This window comes from Notolabrus celidotus, chromosome 1 (assembly GCF_009762535.1).
Source record: "Notolabrus celidotus isolate fNotCel1 chromosome 1, fNotCel1.pri, whole genome shotgun sequence".
Lineage (NCBI taxonomy): Eukaryota > Metazoa > Chordata > Actinopteri > Labriformes > Labridae > Notolabrus > Notolabrus celidotus.
The window spans coordinates 7,615,599-7,640,229 of NC_048272.1; the positions used below are offsets into that span (position 1 = coordinate 7,615,599).

The following is a 24,631-nucleotide window of genomic DNA, read 5'->3' on the forward strand; positions in this document are numbered from 1 at the left end:
TCTGATCTGAGGAGGCACTTCAGCTGCAGGCGAGTGACAGTCACAAGATACAGAAGAGGGAGGGCAGAGCGAGAGTCTCACCCAGTACAGCACGTCAGTCCAGCCCTCCATGGTGATGCACTGAAACACCGTCAGCATGGCAAAGAGGAAGTTGTCAAAGTTGGTGATGCCACCGTTGGGACCTTGCCAGCCTTCCCTGCACTCACTGCCGTTGATGGGGCATTGGCGCCCGTGCCCTGAGATCGCACATGGAGCTGGCTCCTCCTCTGCAAGCCCATCTACAGAGAGAGGAAGAAAGCATCAGAATGTGTCATGTTATTTCTAAACTAAGAATTAATTTCAATCATGAACACTCTTTAATCGTACAGAAATCATTCAAACAATCAGCTCATAAAAACAGCTTTTTATTGCACAGTCTGCATTCAGCAAGCTTAGCTACTGTATACAGAGGAACATGTTAGCTTACACTTACAGCACTCCTTCCTTGAAAAGTCATGTGAAAACTCCTTCATTGGTTATTTAGTCAAATATTTGTTTGTAATTTAGTGATTTCAAACAACAACCCTCTTAAGTTGACACATAAAAGTTCTTCATTTAGCAAGTTATCCTTCAAATATTTGTTTGATTAATTTGCTTTCTTATCATTGTTCTCTTTGATGTCCACTTCCTGGTTGAGGATGATGCTCCCATGAACATGCGCACTTGAACGCCTCCTATTCAACTAGGTGTTGGCAGTGTGGACTGCACAAAGTGGGGTTTTGGGATGGGGGGATGCAATGTTTTAACTTTTTAGCATTTTGTTTTAAGCCAGTCGGAGTGAAATTAGCTTAGACTTGAAGACTTAGTTGTTTGGTTGTAGCTCTTTTTAATGGCTGAACGGAGGGATTGATCCTTCAAATGTTCTGAATAACTTCAACAGTCTGTTGAACAGAGGTGCCGACACAAGTCATGTAGAGGCAAGATGATAGTTTGTACACAGTCACTGTGATTGGCTAGTGCAAGCTAACCCTGATTGGTTCTGTTGTTCAAAGGGACGGGCACTCAGACAGAGATCAGTCACACATCTCTTTAGGGGAACATTTTAGTAGTAACATGCGATGATCAGCATTTGTTATTGTAACTTAAATTCTTGTGGAATAATCCTGCCAACTGTAGCATCAAGGTTAAGATTGAACTCATACTGTTAAATTCATTAAAGGTGATTCAAGATTGTGACCACTGACTGATAAACTTGCCATGTTAGAGAGTTGAATTTAAATCCCCACATAGACAATAGTGCCAATAAATGTCGAGAGTATGTCAGGAAATACACGGTCACCATTTAAATCTTATTTCAATGTGAATGATTACAGTACAATTTGTGTAAAATATTTAAAACTAAAATAAATCTGACACACATTTTGTCTGGTAAAACATTAGACACCCTTACCCTTAAAGCTGAGTAATTTAGATGAAATATCAGAGCTTCATAATCCTGTGTTTAATTGAACAGAACAGAAAGTCAGCTTAACTTTTTATATAAAGAAGATAACGAAGAGGACGTACCTGAGCCAGGAAGATAGCAGGTTGCATGCATTTTACCGATGAAAAGCTCCAGGCCGATAATAGCATAGATGATTATGACAAACAAGACCAGGAGGGCAATGTGGAGAAGAGGGACCATGGCTTTAATGATGGAGTTCAACACCACCTGTAAACCTGGGCAAGGAAGAAAAATCAGCTTAGTTACATGTACTCGTTAAAAGTGCATAGAAAAAACTCAGCTACATATATCAGTTGCTTACAGTCTCTATCTCTGCACCTTTGGAAAAATGTAACTTCACAGTTATCAATTAATCCTGCTAGACCCTGATGTGTAAATTAAATGTCTTAGAGCAGCTAAAAATGCAGTGGAGTAATACATGGTTAATATAGACACTTCCTGTCAAGTCATGATGATTCACACTGCAAAAGGTTGATGATGTAATTAGTAACCTTTTAACCTAATAAACAACAGATGTTACAGTATGTGTGCAGTGTGGGGTAATTACGCAGTAGCAAAAAAACAACCACCAGAAAACAGTGATTCCAGTATACATTTCAAGCCATGTAAAACAAAATAGTTCACAAATGTGCCAATGTGTTTACGCTGAGCTTGTTTTTGTTGCATATTTTCATTACATCCAGGGCTCATGTCTCTAGGGTGCTAATGTTGCTGTTGACAGATGTTTTTTGAAAAACAGTCCTGGGGGATGGTACAGAGACAATCTGGCTCCCTTATGTGTAGCTCTTCAAGCTGCAATTTACAGAGTCCAATATGACTGAATAAACTCTAAAATATCTAGAAAGTGCTGTACCAGCTTAAATATTTGTATAGTATTGAGTTGACTGCGTGTTTGTATATGAAGTTTCAGCACTTACTGGGTACTCCTGAGACCAGCCGCAGGGGTCGCAGCACACGGAAGGCTCTTAGGGCTTTAACATCAAATCCACCTGCTTTCCCTCCATGGCCGTGCATCGACAGATGGATATCTTCTCCCTCTAGCTCTACTTTCTCTTCTTTGGTCAAAAGCTCCAAGACAACACTGAAGAGTCTGTTAGAACACAAACAGAGAACCTCAGTCTGATAGTCTGTCAAAGGGACTTAGTACAACACCCTGCAATGTACTTGTATCTGATATATTGTGAAACAGACATTCAAGGCGATTTTAATAGTCTCAGTCGCTGAAATGTTTTGTTGATTGGTTGATTAGTCAGTCAAAAGAAATTTCAATGACAACTAAGTCCAAAATCAACTATTTAGTTAATTTTCAAGGCACTTAACCCCTAATTAATTAGCTGCATGTATATGTGTACACAAACAACCTCATTTTCAGCCCGACTTTAACCAGATTTTTTCCCGCCAGCAACAAAATAAAATTTCCACAAGAACTGAGAGTGAGCAGATGAGCAAACATTGCAGGTACAAGTGAAACATTCACCAGGTACAAGTTGCTGGGGATGATGGTGTTTGTAACATGCAGCTGATGCACAATCTTCTTTCACATAAAGAAACTGCATCTTACTCTTTTCTGCTAGTCTATGCTGTGAAGGTGCTCAATTACATGAAGCATTGACATCGAGGCAAACAACTGTAATCATTATTGTAGTCACTGCTATGCCTGCCATCTTTGATATCTTCCTAAAAGTACATCGACCACTGCAGGGTCCTTTTATAAGTCATGTCCTGCCTCTTGAGACCATTTCTACCCTCCTGTATGAAAACTTCTTGCAGGAGGGACATCTGTGAATAAGCAACTTTGGGACATTTTAAAGGCAGACTGTCTTGAAAATTTCAAGAATTTTTCAGGAGTGCATGGTTGGAAAGGGTTATAGTTTCAGTTTCAAGCTTTATGAAAACTACTGGCCTGACATTCCTGAAAGTTGCAACTCAGTTTTAAAACAGGTTGATAAAGAGATCAATTCAGTTTCAGACCTTATCTGTTCTGATTCATGAATATACACTAAATGTGGATCAGATGTAAACAAGCACATACGACTGATGGCCTCTCGTAGCGTGACACAGTTTGGTGGTGTTTAAATGTATTTTGTACTTTGCCTTTAGTTTTATGCAGGCTGTGTCTGTATAATGTGGTGTAAAAACACTCAACAGGAGCAATGTATGACCAGCATAGGCATGTTGACATTAACCTACAGGGAGCACCGAAGGCTGGTGGTAGCTTTGCTGACGTTAGCCCCGGCAAATCAATTTGACATAGTACTTAGTTGCGTTAAATAAATTATTGTGCTCAATTTTGATTGTTTTCAAGTCTTTTTTTTTTAATCTCTAGACTAGTCTGTTAGTCTGAATTAAAAACGTTGTTCAAGTTACTTAGAAATAAGTAATAATTTGTGAATTATTGCAACTTTTTGGACATTTGACATAATTCTTTCATTTTGGGAATAAATCCACACATATTGGCTGTACATTCAGAAATGCGTATTAATGGAGGCTGCACTGTTGGCTTTGGTGGATTCAAATGCCCTTTTAGATTTAATATTTCCATTAAATAGAGAAACATTTTTTTTTATATGTATATTTATCAACCTAGAAATCTTTTCTAGATAGGAGCAATGGTCTTTATTGTTTCTGATCATAAAGTGTGATTTCTATGAGAAACTTTAATGCATTGTGTATCATGAGTTTGCTTTAGAGCCACTTACTGCACCCGCTAACAGAAACAGGACACAACACACAAAGAGTCATGAATATATTTAATACATTGCATCTTTAATAAAATAGATGGCATATTATCTTGTAGGCCCTGACAAAGTAACGATTGCTTATTTCTTATCAGTAAAAAGTCAGGGGCGATGCTGAGGATGCATCCAGCAGCATCTGCTTGTGAAATAAAAGTAGCACCAGAGGTGTTGCCTACTGTAGAGAAAAAGTGAAAGCAGCAGTGACCAAATCTCTCAACATGAGGACAGAGGAGCCTTCATCACAGTCACTTAGACATTCTTCACCTAGCCAAGAGGCGAAACCTTCCCCGCACATCACATCAGAGCTGTGGACTCAAAGCAGAGAATGAAGCTGCCAATAGTGGCTGCAGGGAGCTCTGAGGGCCTATAAGCGCCGTCTGCTCAGACTTATGTTAGACTGAGTCACAGCTGTAAGGCTGACCGCCTGCCACTGGGGTTTCATTACTCACCCAGCCATGTTCCAAAGGAAACCATACTTCACACATTGACCCTTCTTCACTGAATCTACCTGAGGAATACAGCTTTCTCTGGAATGACATGTCAATTCTTTACCAGTTGAGCTGGTTAACATCAATGTGACCCTCAATGTTTATGTGATCTATCTGTAAAACACCACTGTGTTTAAGAAGATTGAACATCATGCTAACCTAAAACCCCAGTTCCCAAAAGTTTGAACACTGCGTAAAATGTTGATTAAAAAAAGTATGTCATGGTTTCCAAATTCTATATTTACTTAAAAATGGTGAAAAGACAACATCTTAAATGTTTATGACTCTGTTTTGATCTTTAAAAACTGCTAAAGGGAGTGTATTGCCTATTAGCTTCTTAATGCAGCACAAAAAACTGCATTTAGCAGGGTGGTAAAAGTGAACTCAATATGTGAGCCTTAAACCAAAAAAGTGACCTGAAAGATGCTAAAATGTGCAGACTGGGGTTTAAACTTAGTCATTTTGATTCTATTTACACTTTTGAATACAAATGGTCATTTAATCAATTTTAATTCATTGTTAAAATCTTAACACATAATAGTGCAGTTAGTGCAGTACATAATATTAATGCATTCAAATAACACATTGTGTCTATTTAAGAGCTATAACTCATTTGAATGATCATAAAAATAATAAAAAGCTTATCTTTAAACTTAAACATTTTGATCTCCCTCACTACTTTTTCATTTAAATAACATGACTGATTCCTTTTTTCAAATCTAATTTCGCACAATCACACAATGATCCTCTATATCCATTTAAGAAAAACATCCACGCTTTTTTTTGTTCTCATTCTCTCCAAATATAAGAAAAGAGTTTTGCTTTAACACTATTTCTTTTAAGAATAAGATATTTATTATTAAGACTAAAAAAGAAAATATTAATCCATCTATAAAGCACAGCTAAATCGTCATTCACCTATGATCTTTCTCTAACCTTTATTCAATCTTTGAAGTGCCTGTGATCATCTCAAAATATAAATATATAAATATAGCTCTGTTGTTGAGTGGACTGAACCTTGACCTCTGACGCGATATCCTTTAGCTGTTTGGGCAGCAACAGTAGCTCTTTAGAGCAGGAACAGCCTTTGCAGTTGACTGCATGGCAGAACAAGCCTGCATGCTGCAAACACACAAATCTGACCCAGCTACCCACTGGACTGTATGTATGAGAGGAGAGAAAGACGGGGGAGAGGAAGAACAGTAGAGGAGAGAGAGAAAAAAAGAGAAGCTGTGATAAGGATGAAGATAACAAGAGGAGAGCGTGCAGGAGACAGGAAAAGGGGCAGAGAGAGGTGGGGAGGAGGAGGTGAAGCAGGAAGTGTACGATTTGAGAGAAATCAAAAGGGAAAGGGGGGGAATTAGAAGAAAGCTGCAGAGCCAGATGAAAGAGAGTGAGCGAAAGACAAGTCAGTGAGAGAAGAGGAAGAAAAATATGGGAGGGAGTGTTGGAGAAGAGATGAAGTATGGAGAGATGGTGACTCATTCCAGCGGTGGTAAAGCTCTGATTTATTCTCTCTGTCTTTTCTGGGTCATATACTGTGGGTGTATGAGGGTCTCTATTAGCACTTGGTCGCTCAGAGCAGAGGCTTAAGCAACTTTAACTTTTACTCTGACTGATTCTCACAGAAACACTGTAAACTGTTACACTGACGTCAAAGTGAGAATCCAAAGCACAGAGTACAATGACAAAACCTCTCGGCATGCTGGGATCAGCTGGTATTACTGTAATTAGTTTGATCTAATACTTTCTGTATCAGTAAAATAAACCAATTAAAAGTAAATGGACCCGAGCACTCACCCAATGACGACAATGACGAAATCCAGCATGTTCCAACCGTTGCGCACGTATGCGTTCTGGTGCATCACCAAACCATAAGCAATGATCTTCAGAAAGGTCTCGATTGTGAAAATGATGAGGAAGGCATACTCAACTGTTTCCTGCAGACAGGTAGAGAAAAAAGAGAAGCATGAATTTAAATTAGGAACTTGTGACGTACATTATACAGTATTTTTGTTGGAGAACAAACACAGGCACAGAAAAAGATACACAAGGGTTAAATATGGCAAAAATGAATCTGATGTGATATTTAATCCAGCACTGCAGTAGTGGAGAGGAGACAGAGAAGCTCTCATTAAAACACAGGAGGCAGAAGAGGAAGTTAGTTCAGTATCTTACTGGGTTATACTCCAGACTTTAGCACATGTACAGCTTAAGGGCCTGTGTCCACTAAGACCGTTTTTAATGATGGCAGTGCATCGCCCTCAATTTCAGACTGCTTCTCACCTAAAAAAAACATTAGGCTGTATTGAAATGTTTTGTATACTTTACATGTGTTTTATTTAATGGTATTCTACAAAGACAAAATAGGAATCAGGTTGTAGAATTAGCAGCTGTTCTCAACCTGGAAATTGTAACTTGAAAAAAAGAAGTGTGGTTTGTTTCTTCTCCTTAAAGATTCAGCTAACGCCATGGGCATTTGTAGGACGCTCGGTGCTGGAAACGCTGAACTGTGTGTGCTACTAGCACAAAAAAGCCGTTACAGGACACAGGCCTTAATTTTTTTTAAACCACAGATGTTTTAACTATACAGATACAGTTACAAACATTACAAGTTATCTCAGAATGGAAGTTCTTTCATCAAATTATCTGCTATTGCACTAAACCTCATTATATCTGAATAGCTACCCTATAGTTAAGAAATATCAAAGAGCCTGTTTAGTCCAGTGAGTAATGTGTGTGTCCCTGTACAGAAGCTCCAGTTTCTGTATCAGCTGTTGTGTGTTCGACTCTCAGACACCACCCTTTGCTGCAAATCACTCCCAATCTCTATACTCCCTATATTTCCTTTCTCTCTCCAGCTGTCACATCCAATGGAAATTCCAAAATAACAAAAAAATACCATTGGAAAAATTACATTTACATCTTTTTTCCTTGTATTAAAATGAATGAAATGAATGCGAGTTAACAAGGATAATGTTGTTGCCTACGTAATCTGAACTGATACTCTGTGTACCATCCATGGTTTAGAAGAAGAAGAAGACCGTACTTTATTAATCCCCAGGGGGAAATTAAATTTTTTCACTGGTGTTATTTTTCGGTCATGCTACACGCAGTTTTTTGTTTTATATACATACAATGCACACACATGCAGTGGACATGCACATGGAGAGATGTCAGAGTGAGGATGCTGCCATCAACCAGCACACCCCAAGCAGTTGGGGGTTCAGTGCCTTGCTCAAGGGCACCTTGGCAGTGCCCAGGCAAGTGAACCAGCGCCTCTCCAGCCACCAGTCCACGTGCCAAGCTTCGTCCATACTGGGACGCGAACTGGCAACCCTTCGGTTTCCAAGTTGGGTCCCTATGGACTGAGCTACTGCCGCCCCCAGGCTGTGTGGCCTTTTTCACAAACATAGGCAAAGAAGAAATATTTCACAACCCCCAAATGTTGTATTGTTTGTAAATAAATAATGTTGCAGAGAGAACATTTTCACAACAAGAAGCTGCTCAAGTTTGCACCGCACTGGAATACTTGATGATTTAACAGTCTGTTATTTGGACTATAACATGTCTTTTTTTTTTCAAGTATTGCCACGCAATAAGTTAACCCTGTCTCTCTAAATATAACACAACCCTGTTTTTCCAGAGCAGATTTCTTTTAATGTTTTTTCATTTTACTTTTATTTTCCCAGAAATAGTCCCATTGAGATACAAAGTCTCTTTTACAAGGGAGTCCTCGCCAAGACAGCGGCATAAAAAGTTTCACAAATAGAACAGGACAAAACATATAGTGACAAGTAACATTACATTGATTTATAAATTAGCAGTGTTAAGCTCTAAAACATGTGCACAAGCTGATCAGATGATCCTTTATCCTAGTTTTAAAATCCTCCAATTTAATTAAAGAATCCAGTTTCAGGTGACCTTGAAGCTCAAACCAAGATGAGGGAACCAAGACATTAAAAGCACTTTTACCAAAGACAGAGCGAGTCAGAGGAATGACAAAAAGAATTTGTCCATGTAACCGAAGATGACAGCCAACTGTAGGAATCAATAAGGAGCACAAATAAGACGGCAGCTCCTGTAGTATGGCCTTATAAAGAAAGATATACCAATGCAGATGAAAACATATCCGTGCCATCACCTCAGTCTGATCTAATTTGGTTCTCACTCTCTCAAAAAAATGCCTGGGCAAATATTCACAGAACCATAAAAACCAGGACAGTGTGAAAATCTCAAATTCAGACTAAAACGATCAGGGACCGTTAAGCTCTGATTGCACATTGTGCATCTGAACACATCACTGAGAGATCAGTGGAGGATCAAAGCCAAACGCCTTTTGTTATCATTTTTGTAAATTACTCTATAAAAGTGATATTTGAGTAAAAGGTGTCTCAGCTCTACACGGGCTGAACCACCAGTCCGAGATTTCTTACTCACTGATGCATGAATGTCTCAAAGAGAGGTTAAAAAAGGGACAAACACACTTTGACTGATATGATTTTAGAGGGTACGTAGAGATTAGAACCAGTGATGTAACGCAGGATTGTGCTCTTTTCCGGTCGTTTCAAAGACGAGCAGATCGTGGGAATATGAAGCCTTTAGGTTGAAGTTGATCGGGAGCTATGTGGAGAACAGAGGAACGCAGCTGGATGAAGGTGCTGTGTGCGTGTTAGTGCATGAGATGTGTTAGGTGCTAGAGGTCAACACATCACAGGGTGACTCAGCTGTTTGGGACAGTCCTGGGACCTCCCTGGAGATATGAAACCAGAGCGATGCCTTGTTCACTGACATCATGTTAACTCTGCACACAAGCTGCTATGATTACTGTCAGTTAATAAGAGTCCTTTAACTATCCACATAGGGCACCCTTCAGATCCTTTAAAACAGACAAAATTGCTTAAAGCCACACACAATATATATCATCATATACATAATAACCTCTTCAGCCTGAGGGAGTCTTTATTCGCTGCTCTGTGGTTTCTTTGGACACCATAAATACAGAAGCACTGTGCGCCGGGGGGCTTGTTTTCCCAGCAGTTTACTGCAGATTGTGAGAAGCACTTAGCCCACAATAAGAGACATGGGACTCTTTGTTAGTGAAGTAAAAGGTTGAGTTAAGCTCACGGCTGCTGCTTCTATGACAGTGCAAGCTGGGGCCACAGGGAGCAGGGAGAACAGAGCGATTCATCCGGTGGAAGAAAGGGGACAGTAAACAGTTTTAGAGGCGTTAACAGACCAAAGGAGCGAAAGAAAACTGCAATACAGAACATGTACGGATAAACATAGCTTCAATTAGCTGGTTAACACATTAAAATAGAAATAGGTATATTTAGCACACCTTTGTATAAGCACGATTCAGGGAAATTAAATTCAAAATGAGGATATTTAACATAATATTTCCACCTGTGTTATCCAGAAGTAATTGGATTGTTAAGAGACCGTAAAACCAGCATGTCATGTGGTGTCAGAACGCTTTAAGCTTCCCAAGTCACATTAAATTTATGCAAATTGCCACTTCCTGGTTTGGAAAAGCATGTTGAATGTAATAGCAAATGATAACCATTCCCTCTAAATTAATCAGCAATTTATTCAATCAGCACGTTAAACTGTGAGCAGGAAGCGAGAGAGAGAGAGAGAGAGAGAGAGAGAGAGAGAGAGAGAGAGAGAGAGAGAGAGAGAGAGAGAGAGAGAGAGAGAGAGAGAGGCCTTTGGGGATGACCATAAATATATCTCTGAGTCATCATAGTTTATTTGTGCTGTAAAGAACCTCAATATAGCATGTCTCCTTCTCTCATACAGTATGTGCACATTAAAAGCAGCCCATATGGCCACTTTCTGCATATCTCTTAAGTAGGCATATACAACACATGATACATCAGGCACTCATGCATACAGACAAATGTTTATGTCCTAAAATGCATGCTAGGTGCTCATCATAAACTAAGGGTCCATTTCTCACACGCACAGAGTTCAGATCACCATATGACAAAGGGAGCTAACTCACTGAGCCATGTACTCCTCTACATGAACTCTCTTTATAACGGAGGCATGTGGACAGCAGCAGAAAAACAGATTTCAGATGAGCCTATGCACAGTGAAAAGGAGGCTCATCCAGACTACACATAGAAGATACCAAATTAAATTTAGTGCAGAGTAATACACTGACGAAAGGGAGTCATAAAAAGACAATAAAACAGCCTGTGCTGCAATTAGAGTGCCATTGTTCGTACAGTATCATTTATTATCTAAATAAAGTCAATCTTAAATTGCAGACTCCCCCTGAAAGACCGGAAACACAAATCTAATCACAGCTCCTAAATGTTTTCACTCCAATGTACATGAACATTTAATTATGTGACTACAACTATAAAGAAGTCCAGAGGATCGTTATTAAGGCAGCAGCATAAAGATTACATCAAAACTGCTCATTTTATAAGCTTTTAAAACAGTGATGAATCAAGTGTTGGTTTTATGAGAAAAAATCTCATCTGTACCATTTTACTTGCAGGAAGGACGTACAAGATGATGTCTCCGTCTTGGTGACATTTTATATGATGTGACAAAATGTGTATATTATTAAAAAGCCAAGTTATACTGTGTAATGTGTTTCCATCATGTTTACAAAGATGCTTTGAACAAATGTTTTCTCTGTGACATGTGAAGTCATGGAGTGCGCTTCTTTTATTTTTTTAATTGTCAATTTAAAAAGGAGTGAAATATTTCTATAACCCACCCTAAAACATTAAGTAAAGTCAATAAAGTTGCTTGAAGATGTGAACCAATCTGCTGATTAAACCACAAACCTTTTTTTTCTGTGACGCTTGATTTGGAAACGAATAACCCAAAAATCCATCATGTTTAGAAAATAAAAATTGTGGGGTGCTGGTTTGATTGAAAAGAATCCTAAATACAAGACCAGTAGAGGTGTGTGACGTGACTCTGTGAGAACTGGTCACTTTCAGTGGGCTCACTCGGTAACAACAAGCAGAAAAACTCATTTAGAACACCAAATTTTACATATTATTTGCACATTTTGTGAAATAACCTTAGTCACCTTTTTTCGGAGCAACTAGAATAAAACACTCCTCTAGTTTCTGTAGCCTGTGTTATCGAATAGAGCTATAGAATCTGGAGTTTGTTAGCCTAGCTTAAAGGCACTATGAAGATTTTTTCACCAGCTGAGAAACAGACTGAAACCAACACTGATGCCTCTTTATGACCTTCAAAAAGCAAACAAAACCATAAACAACAACACTGATACCTTCGCTGTTGTCATTTTTAATGCCTTAAACCACTCAGTGGGGGTAGGTGTCAGACCACATGATTGACATTTGACTTTAGAAACATCCTTTTTCGGCTGTTTTCATGGCAAATAATCACATTGAGTGATACATCTGGCTGTTAAAAGACAGCAGGGTGAGGTTTTTGTTGAAAACACTACTTTTGAATGTGCAGAACAAAAGATAAGGGGTATCACTTTGTCCACAATGGGGCGCCAAAATTGATATAAATCAAAAGTTCCTCACAGCAGCTTTAACGTAAAGACAACACGAAACAGTATAAACTTTGATTCTGCCTTGCCTAAAATCCACACATTACATTTCTTTGTTTTTTATAAATAATATTTTAAAATGTTGGTCCATATTTTAAAAAAAGAGCAAGTCAGGGTTTTTTTTTTTAACATGTTTAACGCTGCTGTTGGTAGTCACAGAGTAAACATCTGTTCAGAGAGAGGGACTTCAAATGTCAACACTATCCCTCCCAACCAGATTTCTTCTTAGCCCCCCAACACAGATCGTCATGTGCAGTCATGATAGTACCGGACCAAGCGGCAACCTTCAGTCTCAAACTATGAAGCCCATGCAGAAGTGTTATATACTACTATACATGCACTCAATGATTTTTTCTCATTTATCTTATTGTGCCACGAGCTGGTCTCAGGCTGGAGCAACCACTCTAAAACCATTATACACCCTCTACAAACAGTCACTGAAAACTCTAGATAAAAAACCAAGGAAGTACCACCACTGTAAAATCATTACGAAATATAACTTAATGACCCTTGACAGTTTTTTTTGTTATGTAGATATGTGTCTGATGTATAAATTAATTAATGCTCAGGCCCCACCACCACTTAAACAATGTGTGTTACTCTGCAGGAACAATCTTAGGGAGACCAGGGCATCAGCAAGAGGAGACTGTTCAGCTAAACGTAGGAAGACTGCATTTGGACAGTCTGCATTTTCAGTCAGAGCAGCAGGAAAATGGAACTCAATCCCGACTCACATTAGAGACTGTACAAGCCTCAGTGTTTTTAAAAGTAAACTGAAATTATGGCTCAAGGAAAAACAATCATGTGATCATCTGAATGCATCAAATCAGAGACAATGAAATGCAATTTTAAATGTGTTGTTATTAGTGATGGACTGTGTTGAGTAGTCTATGTATTGTTTTAAATGCTAGTATGTTTTTTTCGTTTGTATTGTACATTTGTTAACATCTTCCTGCCCAGGGACCACAGATGAAAATTAGCTTATAGCTAACTCTGGCTTGACAGTTTTTGTTTTGCATGGCCCCTGTCAAATAAACTAATAAATAAAATAAACTGCAATTCATCGAGAATCCGCTTGAGGCTGGCTGCAAAAACACCGGTTGCCCCAAACACACCAGTTCAAAAAAGACAATCTTTGCAGCATTAATAAACATGTTTACAGCCTGGTACAAAAAACGGCTTTGCTCTAGGTAGCTAATTTCTCTGTGGAGGTGAATTTTTTTTATTACGCGGTTCAGAAGATATTAAGATTACAAGTTTTTGCCCAAATAAGGACATGACTGACTTGACTCCAAGACAGGAACACATAGCTGTTGGCTAGGAGGCTCAAACTTTGCCTCTTTACGCCACACTATGCCTGGTTGAGTTCCACATTTCCAATATGGCTGCCACCGCCGTTGATTGGCTTCAAAACAGCGCTTAGGAACATATGGGTGATTTCACGGATACTACATCCATTATTTATACAGTCTATGTGCTGGACTCATAACGAATCAGAGGACGTAGAAGGGGCCGCCCCTTAACCAATCAGGACATAGGATTGGAGATTAGCTATGATTGATCCGTCATAATGGGAACGAGGGGATTAATAACATTGCTTGATACTAAGGCATTGGAAAACGCAGACATTTCACAATAGTCTCAAATTACTCCACTTACGGATGAGTACCGATGGGTTTAGTTCAATTTAATTCAATTTAATCTGTTGTTCTGAGTGAAGATGTTCAATTCGGCAAATTTCTGTCATAGAGGATGACATTAAGATTATTATGACAGATTAAATTTTTTTTTAAAAAGGCCACTTTTTCTCATTTTTCTTTTGTTTTGTATTTTATTGTTGTTATAGTTGTTTGCTTTCTCTTTCATTTTCACTGAAAAGTTAGATTACACATTTTTTTTTTTGCTCTTATCCTCTTTATTTAATATTCTTATTATTGCTATTATTTTGGGATTTTTGACTTATTTATTTTCAAACTGTGAATTCCAATTCCATTATAATTTATATTACTTTTTGTGTCTTTATTTCCTTTATTTGCTTAAAATGTAAAAATAATAATAACAATAACTGAGCACAACTGATTTGCTTTGACTGTAAGAAATAAAAATATCATTATAATAATAAAAAATGTCCTCTTCAGTTTGCCAAAGCCCAACGTTATGACCCCAGATTTATGAGGAGGTGTATTTCAAAACTTGAACATATTTGAAAATCTAGAAATATCAATAATAGAGTTGATTCAACCAGAGAATTTTGCTAGTCTTTATTAGAAAATTACTAAAACAGTTCATCCATTTTAGGTCCAAAGACTAACATCCAATTATATTTTTCTGATTAAACATCTAACTATTGGCTGTCTGGTACATTTTGAAATTCACTTCTAATAAATATAATGTGCTGGCTTTCCTGCTGATTGCGTGACCACCTGAGTGTCACTACATGTCAGTGTATGAAAAGCCAGCATGTGATGGCGAGCCCACAGTCACATGAGTCACAGTGACATCGTGCATGTTTGATATCTGTGTGACCGCTGCGCTTACATGTAGAACAAACACAAAGCAATAATAGAGATGTCCGTGAAATCCATACACTGTACATAACTATAGCATAGAGAATCCATGCACAATCAATGTATGTAACCTGCAGCACAGTGTGACATCAGCAGCTGACACATGAGTTCAGTTATCACCTCGGGGACAGTTTGAAAGCAGATTACTACTGGAAAATCAGATTCTGCCTATAATATGAGCACACATACAGTGGACTCTACACCACTTCCCACATCTCTCTCCTGATACACCTCCTCCCTCATGCTTCCTCCATCTCCATCCCTCTGTGACTCCCTTTACTTCCCCTGTCTGTACAGATCAGTCAGTGCCACGTAGCCGAGCCAGGGGGGTTAGGGCAGCCAACATTTAGTGCTTCTTCACCGCCCACTCCTGCAGGTTTGCACACTAAATACGTGTTCTTCAGTGTGCAGTCTTGATGCCTGTTTGAGTGTGTGACGCATGTGGGTTTGTGTTTATCTTGTAAATCTTTAAATAAGGTCTGCTGCATCACCAGCTGATCTTACGTATAATAATTACACATTTTATCACAGTTTATTTATAATTTCATTCGGAAGTTCTCCCACATGTCTCCACGTTGCTTTCATTGTTCAAATATCAGCCTGCAGATTAAATCCAACAATAAAACAGACATAACATATTCTGTAAAATACACAATAACTCACACATCTGATCTTTATAACTCCATGCAGCTGGACTCGTGTTTGTATCTACAGCATACAAATGTCTTTGTGTGCAGCGTACACACAAGTTTATATATATGTGCATGTGTGCATGTGTGTGTGTGTGTGAGGTACTGTGTAGGCGGTCAGGAGTTGTGCGAGGATGTGGATGTCACTCTGCCAAGGAAAACACTTCAAGTGCAGGTCATCTCAGGTATACCCACACTGCCGAGTGAATGTCTTCACAAAGCAAGAAAACACGACACTGAGTGTGTGTTGCATAAGCTCACTGATGTAGATTTGCCCCAAAGTTTCACCATTGACGCAGGGGTTGAATGGCGATGTAGTTGTATGATGAAGACGATTTAAAAAGCTGCAGCCGTCAAAGAAAGAGAAACGTTTCTCAGAGAAGTCTCATGAATTCTGAATGCAGTGGTCTACAATACAACACAGCTTGTGCGGTGTCGCCATGTAACTGTCAGCTCATCTCTCTGCTAAGGTTATAAAGAGGTTTTTGTAATACTTTGAAAACCTTCACAGCTTCCCTTGACGTTGATTAATTGAGCCTTGTGCATTCAGGTGACTGGCACAATAGAGAAATTTGCAACCTGAAAGCTGCAAACAGAGGATGAATGTTAAATCTCATTCCAGTCACGCCCACACATTCCTGACTCCACACAACATGAACACACACAATAGAAACAGAACATATAAAACTTATATATCCCCTCTTCTAACCCTCTGGATTCTCTTGTCTCTATCTGTGTGGTTCAATTTACTAAGTGCGCCTGTGAATGTGAGCGCTTCATTACTGCAGAGCTGTAGTGCTTGCAGATGTCTGTCCTTGTAAGGAAGCACGTATGACATGTAGTAGCTGTCATGGAAACCAAAACAGTGGCTGAACTCAGAAACCAAAGACTCTTTAGCTCCGTGCAACATGCATAAAATTAGCTTAGACTAGATACAAGACAAGCCTATGCTTAGGTTGAAGATTTTCACAAAAGTGTGAGATTTCTGACTATATTAAGTTTACAGTAAAGGTCTTAAGGTCCAGCATCCCAGAGGTGCAGGTGTCTCCTCCACTGCTCTGTCTGAGAGTTTGTGACCTGTCTTTATTGTTTAGTCGACGGCTCCTCTAATTTGATTTGGTGTCATCTTCAGTTATCTTGCCTCACATGTTAAATTCATCTCTCTCGCTCTGTCATGTTCAGTTTCCCTCATATACACAAGCCAAGGTACACACACACCAACACCCACACACGGACACAGACACTAACCTAATCCAATCCACTCCTAACTTAATTATGAAGAGGATTTAAAAACAACAAAGGTTGATCAAAGTGCTGTACAATTACCATAAAAACATAAAATAGGATTGATTTAGAAACAACAGGAAATTGAAATAATACTTTCAAAAAATGAAGAAGAGTTTAAGGAAAGCATCAGTATCACACACAATGTGAATGATTTAAGATACAATGTGTTTTCATTTGTATTTGGTCCATTCATCAGCAGCAGTTTGAGAGATATAGTTAAATCAGTGATAATATATTGCACAGCCAATAATGTAGAAAATGATACAATTAATATATTCATGAAACCACAATGTGACCCAACCAGACCATACACTTTAAACATCAGGAAAGAAAGGACAGAAAAAAACAATTTAGTCCACCTCTGAGTGACACTCGCTCACTCAGGTGTGTAGTACACATACAAACAAGACTTTACCAACAAATCTTCAGAGTGAACTGAAAATTCTGAGTCACCAGTGGAACTGAACGAGTCAGTGAAGCACCCACAATGCTGGATGTACAACTGGGCTGAAAACAGTTTCTGATATACTATGTGCTGAAGTACGTAAATAGCAATGTGACATTATTTTAGGAGCTTTGTTGAGCACGAAACTTTGAGCTGAACCGAGCTGAACCTGTGAATCAACAGATTTGTGATATCCTCTTTTACTATTTAGAAGTTTTGTGTTTCACTTGCATGTTTCAACATCTCCTTTTGGTGTTGAATTATCCACACAGAGAAGGTATTCATCATACAATGACTTTATATTGACCTAACAGGAGTCACAGTGAGTTAACTGGATTCCTATTTATTGAATCAATCTCAGTTACATGTTAACTATGCCAAATCCAAATGTCCACTCTAAAGCCTAAGCACTGAACCTTACAGACTTTACTGACATCAGGCATGGAGTGTGAATGTGAGTGCACACAGGCTTGAGGTGTTTTAACCCTCATGTTATGTTCGTTTTTCAGGGACAGCAATAATAAGTATAATAAGTATAATAATAATTTTATTTGTAGAGCACCTTTCAAAACAGGGTTACAAAGTGCTTTACATGGGCAACAAAATAAGACGGGCAGATAAAAAAAAAAAAACGAGTCAAGATAAAGAAATAAAACATATTTTAAAAGACATACAATTCCCCTAAAAGAACTCTAAAGGAATAAAATTATTTTAAAACATATTTCTTAAGACGGTTAAAATAAAATAAAATTCAAATAAAATTCAGATAAAATCCAGGAAGGCTCTGCGATAAAAGTATGTTTTAAGAAAGGATTTAAAAGAGCTCACTGATTCAGCAGACCTGATCTACTTGGGCAGATGGTTCCAGAGCGTTGGACCCCTCACTGCGAACGCTCTGTCCCCTTTTGTTTTCATTTCAGTATTTGGAATGCACAGTAAACCTCTGCCTGAGGATGTCAATGAACATGTTTGCTCATAGGGTATTAAAAGGTCTGCTGTATAGCTCGGAGCAAGACCATGCAGAGCTTTAAAAGTAATCAGTAAAATCTTAAAATCAATTCTAAAACATACAGAGAGCCAGTGCAAGGAAGCTATAACCGGAGAGATGTGGTCGAATTTTTTGGTTCTGGTTAAAACCCTGGCAGCTGAGTTCTGAACAGTCTGGAGATGATAAAGGGATTTGTTGTGCAGGCAGCTAAAAAGACTGTTACAATAGTCCAGGAGTGAGGAGATAAAAGCATGTAAAAATCGTATCTGTGTCTCTAAAAGTTCAGGATCATAGCCTGTGTATACGGGCCACCTGCTCTACCAAATGAGCAAAACTGGCACCCGTTTTTGTGAACTACATTAAACCTGACCAACGTATAATAACACAAGTAATTAAACTACATGTGTTGCAACTCACAAATGAACTTCATTTAAGCTCGCTTTGTACAGATTTAGTTTTCTTTTTCAAACTCGTTTAAATACTACTTCAATATACATCATTTGTTGCATTCAGTTGGGGGTGGAAAATTTACTTCCTTGATGTCAACAAGTTTGCAATGATCTCTGGGTAGATTCAACAGTTAAGTAGTGTATGCGAAATGGGGACTCAGAAAATGCATAATTTGGCATTACTTAGTCCATAACAGAAAGCTTGCGAACAGTAGGACAGCACTAAACACTCACACACTTACCAGGAATGCAACTCTAAGTCTGTGAGTGTGTCCGTGAGTTTGGGATTGAGCATATAAATTCTCCTCTTGGACCAATTCTGTTCACCCTATGCTACAAGTAGGAAATGGGAATCACTGTTATGCAGATGACAGTCAGTTATAGTTCTCAATCAAGCTGTATGTTAACAATCAGTTAGCTAATCTCAAAGCATGCCTTCAGACTTCAAAGACTAGGATGAACATAAATGTTTTGCAACTAAAGTGAAGTTACTGTGCTCTGTTGCAAACACTTAATGGACTTCTACCTGATTAATGATGATAAAACTGTCCCAGGTGGCATCATCCTAGCATCTAGCAGCACCATAAGGGATCTTTAACAATCTGGTTCTGCTCCAGGTTTCTCCCTGCCACTGTTGCCAGATATCGGATCTTTTTAAATAACATAACATAGTATGGTCGAAAGAGATCTGTGCTTCATTTAAGTGCCCTGGGATGTCTTTTGTTATACACTACTGGTCAAAAGTTTTAGAACACCCCAATCTTTCTAGTTTTTTATTGAAAATTGTGCAGTTCAATGTCTTATTGTGCTCTGAAATGAAAACATTGAACAAATAAACAATTGAATTTCAAAAATGAATCATGGAATCAATTCATAAACCAAAATGTAGTCTAAACTTTTGACTCATCAAAGTAGCCTCCTTTGGCACCTTTTCTTGCCATTTATTAAGCAACACATTACTTTCTGGAGTACAAGACTGTTCGAATATTGCTCAGGAAGGTATGGTACCACAGTGTGTTCCAATCAAGGAAAGTAGGGACACCTGTAAGAATTGGTAGCACCAACTTTCAAGGATTGACTAACCTCAATTGCTGCAGAACAGCAACCCATTCTTGTTCCCTGAAAAAGGCCTTTTCATATAATTCTGAAATGTACATTATTTTTTCAGTTTTGGGTAATCTTACCCTTTCTCTTTTTACCTCTGGCGGTTCACCACTTACTTTTGTACCATTTAAAGCTAATCAATGGATGTGAACTGCGTGGATTTCAATACAAAAAGTGGGAAAAATGGGGTGTTCTAAAACTTTTGACCGTTAGTGTAGTTTTGCACTGTATAAATAATAAATGACTAATTGATTGATAGATATTTGCCTTCATGTAGACCAGCAGTTTCAGTGCAATACAGCTGAAGACTAGGATAGTATGACATGCCAGTGTTTTCAGATGCCAAACAGAGACAAACCAAACTCACATTAGAAATAAAACAGCATCTGTACATTCATTGACTCCTGAATGTCGATGAATGCTACGATAAAAAGCTGCATTCATACTAAAATGCATACCTTATTGTTCAATATTACAGCAGTGTAACAAGGTTAGCATAATTATTTTATAATAATCATCTAATTTATCAAGTTATGTCTTTAAAACTTTATATAAGTAGCATTTAATAGTAACTGATTTTTTTTATCAAGTGGTGCTTATTTTCCTACCCATCATAATCTTGATTTCTATTAGCTTAATAAAAAACAAAAACTTTGTAATGATTTACTGCAGAAATAGAATAGAGATTATACAACACTGTATACATCTGTATTAGATTGTTGACTATGAAATCTGTTCTAATATGTGTGGGTTCTATGTACTCAAAATATGTATGAAGGTGCAATTATTTACACTGAAAAGTGCTAATAACATATGCATGATTGAAATAGTAACTCTGTTGCGGGAAGAAAAAACAACAAAGCCTGTATTCATTAGAAATCATGTGTGTTATTTAGAGGCTGAGAAAGTATTGATTAAAGCGTAAATCATCTGCAGCTCTAATAAGAGGGTCTGTTTGATGCACACACTGTGTACCTGCTCCTCATGGCTGTACTGTCACACAGTATCTATGCACACAAACCCAACACAACCCTTACTCCCTCTACACTCCCTGCATCCTTCTCTCTCTCACACACACACAAACACACACACACTCTCACTCATGCACACACATGCAGAAACACACATCCAGAGATAACAAGCAGGGACAGAGCTAGTGTGAGCCACAAATGAGCAGTTACGTTAAGTGACTAAACACATACTTCTACCATCATCTCTATGGGAGTCCACAGTTCAGACACTGCTGCCTGTGCCAGCCGTGAGAAACACACACACACACACACACACACGCACACACACGCAGAGAGAGCTAACTGCTATATCCGTCACAGATGTACACATTTACACCCTTCTTTACACGCTCAACCCAAACACTGGCACATGAACCTCAGCAGCAGTCCTCATATGGAAACATGCTTCATCCACTCGCTCAGAGTAAACCAGAAGCATACAGTACCTTACTTCATCAATATGAAGACAGCAACAAACGACAAAGATAAGAATTTAAGAGTGTTTTAATCAATTACTGTGACATATTGAAAGTTTAACTGCATATGCAGAGAGGGACTTGGTTCCTTTAAGGCGATGATTAAAGTTTCTTAATCATTGCAACGTGTTTTATGAACAAAATATGTTTGACTGTCACTTGAAGCTTCTGCTGATGTTTAACTATTTTGATCATAATTAGTTAATATTAATAATGAATGTAAAGGTGGTGAATAAGTAAAATGCATAAACTGTACACAAACAAATGTGAACCTTCATTGAGAAACTTTTTTTTTTTTTGCTGCCATTATTTTAAGATTACCAGTCATTTATGTTATTAAGAGATGCACCAATCCTACTTTTTAGGTCCCGATACCGATATCGATTCCTGGGATTGATATCTGCCGATACCGATACTAGCCGATCCGATCCCGGTATTGATTTAACAATCTCCATTCCTTAATAACAGAATCATGTTTTGGCAACTTCAGGCTTTTCTGACTTTGTAAACCAAAATAAAATTAACATTTTTAAACTGACAGTATCATTATTCAAGAGGTTATAAATATGTACCAGCAGTTTGGTGAGTTAATCTTCATTACCAACAGATATTACAATTCAACTGTAAACCTCAGCAGTGGATAAGAGGAATTAAATATTCTGTATAAAAAACTGCTTCAAATCAGAAAATAAAAAATGCCCAGACCGACCGGTGCTGATGACGTAGGAGACACACATGGCTGTTGTAAACACAGAAAAGCATAGAACTGAGATGAATAGATCTGCCATATGGATCTGCACTATATATTGGCCCTTTGTCACCAATATCCGATCTAGCTTTTGGAGTCAATATCTGGCCGATATCTGATACCAGGATCGGATCGGTGCATCCCTGATGTAATTTAACAAGATAATGAACTATGCTTTATTTATATTTAGAAAAATAATTAAACCACAGCCACAGGGAAATGTATATTCCACATAATCAGCAGTTCAATGTCAGTGTGAACGAATGAATTCTTGAGAACCGTAGTACCTAATTCAAGCCCCAAACATGAAATCATCAGACTGTACTTGCATCACCTTTTTGTTTTGATTCCTCCCTGACAGTCCCAGCAGTAGACTTTAAGCTGAAATCAGAGCACTCATTCTCTAAAGTTGACCAGTGTTAAACTTTCTCACTATCAACAAAAAAAAAGACCTTTAGTTCTCCAGGCGTAAAGAGATAAAATTTACTTCATATCCCATAAGGAACAAGCTTCATTTACTTAATATTCAACTTCTAATCTAGAGATGAGGTGAGATAATAATTGTTAACAAGCCATTCTCACTTTGCCATGCTCATAAACCTGATCTGAGAAAGAGACGACAATATTTGCGTCAACTTTTCAGGTAAAAAAAAACAAGATGGAGGATTTTAAAGAGGCACTGATATTACTATTAGTCATCATTCAAAAGATACTGTCTTGTAGTATTGTACCTCTCAGCCTCTAAGGGGCGGCTGTGGCTCAGTGAAAGAGTCGGCTGTCTTTCAATCTGAAGGTTGGGGGTTCATTCCCGGGTCCTGCTGTCCACATGCCCCACAAGTGTTGTTGGGCAAGAGACTGAACTCCAAAACTGCCCCACAAGGACTTTGCCAGGGGTGTGTGAATGGGATTGGATGATGCTTGATCATTAGTGTATGAATGTGATGTGAGAGGGTGACTGTGACAGGTCACGTAAAGCACTTTTTCTTTAAACAGAGGAAAAGTACAAAATCAACATAACTTATTAAATACACTTACAGGCCTTTTTATCTGAGTGTGTGTGACAGTCAGAAGTCGTGCATGTGTGAGCATACTGTCATACATGTGTGGTTAGTTATCTGCTGTGTATGTAATCTGGCTGGCGCACGACAGAGGAGCTTGTGTGACACCACAGACAGTTTGCCACTCTGATATATTTGGCTTAATGTTCACTGATCATGTCTTTTGCTCATCTCTGTCCATGCTTCATTTCTTCCTGTCCTTTCTCTGAAATCCCAAAACTTCCAAACTGGCGGGAAAACTTTTTTTGGTAAAGTATCTCACTTTCATTAGTCCTCTCCTCCAACATGATTTGTGTTGCAGTAAAAAAAAAAGCAACACACTGCAGTAAAGGCTAGCTGACAACCATAGACTATATATGCCAATAGACTAGTGTTGTAGTACCCGAGACCGGTCTTGGTCTTGGGGCCGGTCTCGATACCGCCTATTTCAGGTCTCGGTCTCGTCTCGGAATCGAAAGCATTTTTAGTCGGTCTTGTCTCGGTCTCGGGACTGGGCAGACTCCGTATTTTATATCAAGACTGGTCGAGACCACCACTGATGCACTCTGTGTCCCTGTAATTACTGTTATAAGAAAAAAAACTAAACTTAAGGAGTCAAAAGAAAGGCAACAAAGACAAAACCAAACCTTGTTTGTTGCTGTCAATACTAGTATTCAAAGCAAACTTAAATACAATAAACAGAAGTCTTTTATTTTGTTAACTCTCATGACGATTTTTCATTGATATATAAGGTCTTGGTCTTGTCTCGGTCTTGCCCTGCCTTGGTCTTGGTCTTGATTCTGTCTTGATCCGTAAATGTCTTGGTCTTATCTTGGTCTCGGTGCACTCTGGTCTCGGACATCTCTTGGTCTTGGTTAATGTGGTCTTGACTACAACACTACGATAGACTGAATAAGCTAACAACCAACAAGTCTCCTTCTGTTGCTTCTTTCCCTAATACGACAAAAAGGTTCCATGGGATTACTGTATGCTTGGCATGATATCAACATTTCACTTTTTTTAAATACGATTATTGTCAATACATACCAGAAATGATGTGTCATAAAATTCACTTTTTATATCAGAATTATTCTCACATGGCAATGTTTACTAAGATAGGCATATCCTTTTTTTTTAATGATGACTGAATGAATGATAGCCTCACGTTTTTTTTCCTACAAAGCTCAAGTCATCTCAGTTAAAGGGTAAAATAACTCTGCTGCCAGTTTGTGTGTCATAGAGTAAAACACAGTAACATTGCATTGCTTGGAAATGGCAAGCATGTAACTGTCTCAGTTATTAATCTTCAGCATGGAGGTCAGTTGTTCACAAATTACTATATTCCATCACCTCTCGATCATTTCTCTCCTGCTGCTTGTTGTTACAAAGAATGTCACCATCAGAGTGAATTCTACAAGGCTCTGATGAAACCAGGAAACCACATGTGTCGCAGTCCATTAGCATTCCCCCTTTTACGTATGAAAAATAATTACCTAAGTGATCTACATTGAAGAAACGCTAATACGTTCAAATCGTAACAGCATCCAAGCTGCTTCACACTTTGAGT

The 24,631-nt window shown here is 38.4% G+C and overlaps 1 protein-coding gene across 1 annotated transcript in view; it reads right to left on the minus strand.

The window, feature by feature from the left end:
- cacna1da (calcium channel, voltage-dependent, L type, alpha 1D subunit, a) overlaps window positions 1-24,631 on the minus strand; it is an 80,377-nt gene that overhangs the window by 42,600 nt on the left and 13,146 nt on the right. The window contains 4 exon segments of the mRNA XM_034703992.1: window positions 82-278; window positions 1,546-1,698; window positions 2,401-2,573; window positions 6,510-6,649. Coding sequence (XP_034559883.1) covers window positions 82-278; window positions 1,546-1,698; window positions 2,401-2,573; window positions 6,510-6,649 — 663 coding nt within the window.